General features: G+C 43.1%; 1 protein-coding gene across 1 annotated transcript in view; it reads left to right on the forward strand.

Moving 5' to 3' along the window:
* Positions 1-5,627, forward strand: part of PKDCC (protein kinase domain containing, cytoplasmic) — a 126,745-nt gene extending 121,118 nt beyond the window's left edge. Inside the window, exon 7 of the mRNA XM_030194609.1 lies at positions 4,960-5,627. Within this exon, the coding sequence (XP_030050469.1) occupies positions 4,960-5,045 (86 nt within the window). The 3' untranslated portion in view covers positions 5,046-5,627. The remainder of the gene's footprint in view (positions 1-4,959) is intronic.
* Positions 5,628-6,000: the final 373 nt, after the last annotated feature.

Raw genomic sequence — 6,000 nt, forward strand, 5'->3', positions numbered from 1 at the left:
GGCGGACTGGCGAAACCCGCCCGGACGTGCCCTCAAAAAGAGGACATGTCCGGGTAAATCCGGACATACGGTAACCCCAGCTGGAGATCCCCCAAACTTTGTCAGCTGAAGATTTTCTCTCCTTAGGCAGCCAGCTCTCTTCCAAATGTCAGCCAGCAGCACTTGCCTTGAGCTGGCGCTGAGACCAGCCCTTCTGCACATGCTCAGTTTTCGCACATGCAAAAGCAATGATAGCCATCAGTTTGAGGCAAGTGCTGCTAGCTGCTGTTTTGAAGAGTGCTGGCTGCTCGAGAAGGAGGCAGAGTTTGGGGATCCCCGCCAGCTCAATATTTGGGGTTTGTGGGCAGGGAGTGGTGGATAGAGGAGCAAACCGGAGGGGGAATGGGGAGGGCAAATTCCATACCCTCCTTGGACTCAGGCCCACCCAAAATTGGTCATCTGGCTACGCCCCTGTTTTGCCTCCTTCGTGAAGTAAAGATAATCTTGCATTAAGCAAAGCCTTTCTGGGAGTGTGGAGGCGATTCTGGAAAAGGCTTGGTGGGTGTCTCTTTGCGTACTCTGGCCATTTCCTTTAAGGGCCTTGAAGATCAGACATATGTCACCTGATATTCAAAGCGATTTAACCAGGCACTTCTGACTGCCTAAGTGGTGATATGCAGTGGTACTTAATCAGGTGGTGCTACTGAATATCACCACAGACCAGCCGTGTCCTGGCCTATTAGTGCCAGGGTGGTTCATGAGTGGAGCAAGGATGGAGCTGGGACCTAACTGGTTAGTGGTCATTTTCAGATTGATAACCAGTTAGGTAAGCAACAGAAGTTAGGACAGCAAAAAGGCTGTCCTAACTTTAGCCACAATGGCTTAATGACTTTTCTTTTAGGAAATGATCCAAACCTTTTTTTTTAAACCTTGCTAAGCTAACTGCTTTTACTCCATTCTCTGGAAATGAATTTCAGAGTTTACTTACACATTGAGTGAAGAAATATTTTCTCTGATTTGTTTTAAATTTACTACTTTGTAACTTCATTGAATATCCAGTTTCAGTTTTAGCCATGGTGATTTAACCGGCTAAGTTAATATTCAGCACTAACCAGTTAATAGTGCTTAAAGATAGACCTGCTATTTAAGTGTCCTATCTTAACCGCTCAACGTAGCCGGTTTAGCGCTGAATATTCATGCTAAGCCAGCTAAGTTGCACAGCGCTAATGGTCAGTGGAGATAACTGGCTATCTCATTCTACATATTAGCGCTTAGTTTGCTAAGAGCTATTTAACCAGCCAGGAGTGGGAGTGGTGAAGCTTGGTCAGCCCTTATTCATGGGGCGGTAGCTGGGAGGGGACACCGGGTTTGTGGGGGAGTGAAGAGGTGCACCTGTAAAGCTGATGCAACAACCAGTGGCGATCCTAGGTCGGCTGCCACTCGGGGCAGATTGGTGCAACGGCGTCCGTCCCCCCAGGGTGCAGCGCAACACACACCCCCAGCGCAATCACACACCCCTCCCCAGCGCATCAAGCCCCCCCCCCGGGTGCATTCTTGGCTGCTGGAGGGTGCAGAGAGCAGCTCAAAACACGGCAGCTAGACTTATCGTCGGAAAAACGCGCTTTGAAAGTGCAAAACCCCTCCGCGTAAAACTACACTGGCTCCTAATCAAAGAAGGCATTGCTTTTAAAATCTGCACTCTGGTTCACAAAATTATCTACGGTGAAGCTCCGGGATAAATGACAGACCTGATCGACCTACCAACTAGAAACCCATCTGAATCAACACGAACGTATCTAAATCTGCACTACCCAAGCTGCAAAGGACTCAAATACAAATGAACTTAGGCGTTCAGTTTTTCCTACATAAGCACATAACTGTGGAACGCATTACCAAAAGCCTTGAAAACTACGAACGACTACCTAAACTTCCGGAAAACACTAAAAACTAACCTGTTTAAAAAGGCATACCCTACCGATCCAACATAAATGCCTGATCTCTTTGCAACATAACAGAACGAAAGAACGTAATGGACATAACACAACTCTTCCGTTGTACGATTCCCTAGTGTGGTTGTCCACGTGAACTTTATCTTACCACAACATCACTTTGTATTTGTTTACACCGGAGTCTCCAAACGCCTCTCCGGTACTATGTAAGCCACATTGAGCCTACAAACAGGTGGAAAAATGTGGGATACAAACAGGGGTGTGCTGGTAAATTGTTAACAGGGGGCTCTCTCTCGCCAGCAAAGTAAAAGAGAATTCAGGAGGGGCCCAAGCCCACATTTTGGGATCCATTTGTTAAAGTACCCATGGAGAACTGGCTCCCAAAATTCTTAAAAACTTAACAAACGACTCTCGAGAGCCTGCTCCAGCACACCACTGGATACAAATGTGACAAATAAATAACTTAGTTGTAGTTATTTAGGCCTAGTTTTAGGTGGCCTCAACGGGTGGGCCTAAAGTTTAGTCGCAAGAACAGGGCTTGAGCGTATTCTATAAACTACGCCCAACTTTAGGCATAATTTATAGAATCACGCTGACTGTGTGGTTTTATGGCAGCGATTTTTAAAGCATCATTTATAGAATGTCCCCTCATTGTAAAATTGCTGTGGGACACCTCAGCATGTCCAGAGGCTAAGCCCTTTCCAGCTGTGGTAAGCATGCGTTACTGCTTCCCGCAGCTTTGCAAAAGGACCCCTTAGTGTGCAGTAACAGGCAAAATACCACAAAATGAATAGGCATGAGGTCTATTTCCATGCAGTGGAAGCAGTGAACGCAAACAGATCTGATACGCATTCATTGTGGAAATCCTCAGAGCACTGGATTTGAGGAACTCCTGCTGTAGAAGAAATATGTATTATTATTATTATTTGTTGCATTTGTATCCCACATTTTCCCACCTCTTTGCAGGCTCAATGTGTCTTACAATACATCATGAATAGTGAAAATACATGAGAAAGTATAAATTTAGTATAACAGAGGATTCTGGGTAACATGATAATGATAAAACATGATAGTATTTTAACAAGCAACATAGTAAGAAACGCTTAATATTTAAGAATTATACAGAAAATATACATTTAGTAATAGCAGGGGATCTTGGGTGACATGATGATGAAAAAACATGATAGTAGTTTGGTAAGCAAATATTGTAGAGGTAGTTCTGGATACGTGTACAGGGGTTCATATTTGTTAATCATTTTTGTATGCCTTGTTGAAGAGATGGGTCGTCAGTAGAATTCGGAAGTTAGCTTGTTCATAGATCGTTTTTAGGTTGCGCGGAAGCGCATTCCAGAATTGTGTGCTCAGGTAGGAAAAGGTTGACGCATGTGTTAGTTTGTATTTAAGACCTTTACGTTTTGGGAAGTGAAGATTAAGGAATGTACGGGATGATTTGTTCGCATTCCTGGGTGGTAAGTCTATCAGGTCTGACATGTAGGCTGGTCTATCTCCGTGAATGATTTTATGAACTCGGGTGCATATTTTGAATGTGATGCGTTCTTTGAGCAGGAGCCAGTGCAGCTTTTCTCGTAGGGGTTTAGCGCTTTCATATTTTGTTTTACCGAATGAGTCTAGCTGCAGTGTTCTGAGCTGTCTGAAGTTTCTTGATTATATGCTCTTTGCAGCCAGCGTAGAGTGCATTGCAATAATCTAGATGACTGAGTACCATTGATTGTACCAGGTTGCGGAAGACGTTTCTTGGGGAAAAAGGTCTTACTCTTTTTAATTTCCACATTGAGTGGAACATCTTCTTGGTTGTGTTTTTCACATGACTCTCAAGTGTTAGGTATGTGAGAGAAGGTTGTTTAAAATGCTGTGTTTTCAATCAAAAATTGCTTTCAATGCAAATATAGGGCCCCTTTTACTTTTACATGCGCCAAATTGGAGTTACCGCGTTGCCCTTGCAGTAATTTCAATTTTGGCGCACGTCTGAAAAATATTTTTTTTCTTTTCTGGCATACGTAACGGACCCACACCAAGCAGCATTTGACACGCGTAGGTCAATACCGCCCAGATTCTTTACCGCTAGGTCTAGGGTTGGCGGTAAGGTGTCAGACCTAAAATGGACGCATGGAAATTTTGATTTTGCCGCACGTCCATTTTCGGCCACACAAAAAAGGCCTTTTTTACAGGAACGCTAAAAAATGGGATCAGCACGCGCCCAAAACCCGTGGCTACACGTTACCGCAAGCCATTTTTCAGTGTGTCTTTGTAAAAGGATCCCATAATTTTATTTATTTATTTAGTACATTTATACCCCACATTTTCCCACTAGAGCAGGCACAATGCGGCTTACAGGGTTACATAAGGTTACAACTCATTGAGGGTACAGATACAAAAAGACAGTAAAATGGGTAGAACATGAAGATTATAAAGGATGCATGACGAAGTTGATGCAGTTGGTGGTTTAAAAGGTGAAGTCAAGTAGATGAAGGTGAGGACTTATTGCGATTTGGTTGGATAAGCTTTCTCGAATAGAAATGTTTTAAAGGATTTCTTAAAAAGCTGGTGGTCGTCAATCTCTTTTAGACATCTAGGCAGACCGTTCCAAGACTCTGGGCTGACGTAAGAGAAGGAAGAGGAAAAGAGTAATTTATATTTAACAGACTTGCAGCTTGGATAGTGCAGGTTAAGGTAGGATCGAGAAGTCACTGAAGCATTCCTTGATGAGTGATCTATCAAATCCAGCATGTAGGCAGGGCAACCAACCTTTCCCACCCTTCCTTCAGAATCTGCCTATGAGCCGCTGCAGGAAACAGCCTTGACCGTAGCGAGATTCTGCTGCAGCTACAATTTCCGGATCTCCCGCGGCTTCATGCTTTTGTATTGCTGTGTTAAGTGATGCCATAAGGCTTAATCCATTCCAATAATTTTGGCCTTAGGATTCAAGGAAAAGTAAATGCAGTATTTTTTTTTTAAAGAGCATCATATTTAAGATTTTGGTTACTGACTTTGAACTTGATATTTTCTCTAGGTCGACAGCTCGTCTTCTTCAAGATGGATTCAAGTCGTGTCGTACCTGCTCCTGACAAAATAACATATGTGAAGGTGACAGGATGATTGATACCAAGGATTTTCTGACAAACAAGCCAAAGGCTAGTTGTGTATAAAATATATACAACTCTTCGAATGCTTACATGCAAATAGAAAGAATTGCACTATTAATAATTCTAATCTCTGAAGTGCTAACGAATAGAAAGCAATTGCCTGATTTTACCAGGATGAATGTGCAATAGAACAATAAAATGTGATTTGAAACAAATGTAATGTGATAACACTGTTCAAATGTAACATTGGCTATGAATCTGTAGCCAGATTTAGCTTTTGGGCTGAGCACACGTGCAAAAAAAAAAAAAAAAAGTCTTTTGTTCTGTAAGAACAGTAATATAATGTATCCTACCTATTAATTCTTTTGGCTTGGCAGCTTATTCTGGTTCTTTTGGGCTTCTAGCTCAGTCAGGCCTGTACTGCGAATATAGGGGCCCTTTTACTAAGCCGCGTAAGCATCTCTGCACGCCCAACATGCGCCAAAATGGAGTTACCGTCCGGCTACCGCGTGGCTCTTACTGTAATTTCATTTTTGGCGTACGTTCAAAAAAAATAATTGACGTATTGGGCACCGGTTACCGTGTGAGACTTTACCGCTAGATCAACGGCTTGCGGTAAGGTCTCAGACCCAAAATGGATGCGCGGCAATTTTCATTTTGCCACACGCCCATTTTCAGCAAAAATTTTAAAAAAAGACATTTTTTTACAGGTGCGCTGAAAAATGATTCTGTGCTCGCCCAAAACACGCGTCTACACTACCGCAGGCCATTTTTCAGCGCACCTTAGTAAAAGGACCCCACAGTGTCATGAGTCTTCATTTGCTAGCATTTGATCTGTTTTATGTACTTTTCCCCTCCCAGCTATTCCAGGCGTTACAGTAACATTCTTGACCATGGCTCCAGTGTCTGTGCATCCTAAGCATAGCCACTAGGTGTTGCTGTTGCACAATGACCAAGACTCTTTCTGC

Source organism: Microcaecilia unicolor, chromosome 3 (assembly GCF_901765095.1).
Source record: "Microcaecilia unicolor chromosome 3, aMicUni1.1, whole genome shotgun sequence".
In the NCBI taxonomy this organism is placed as follows: Eukaryota; Metazoa; Chordata; class Amphibia; order Gymnophiona; family Siphonopidae; genus Microcaecilia; species Microcaecilia unicolor.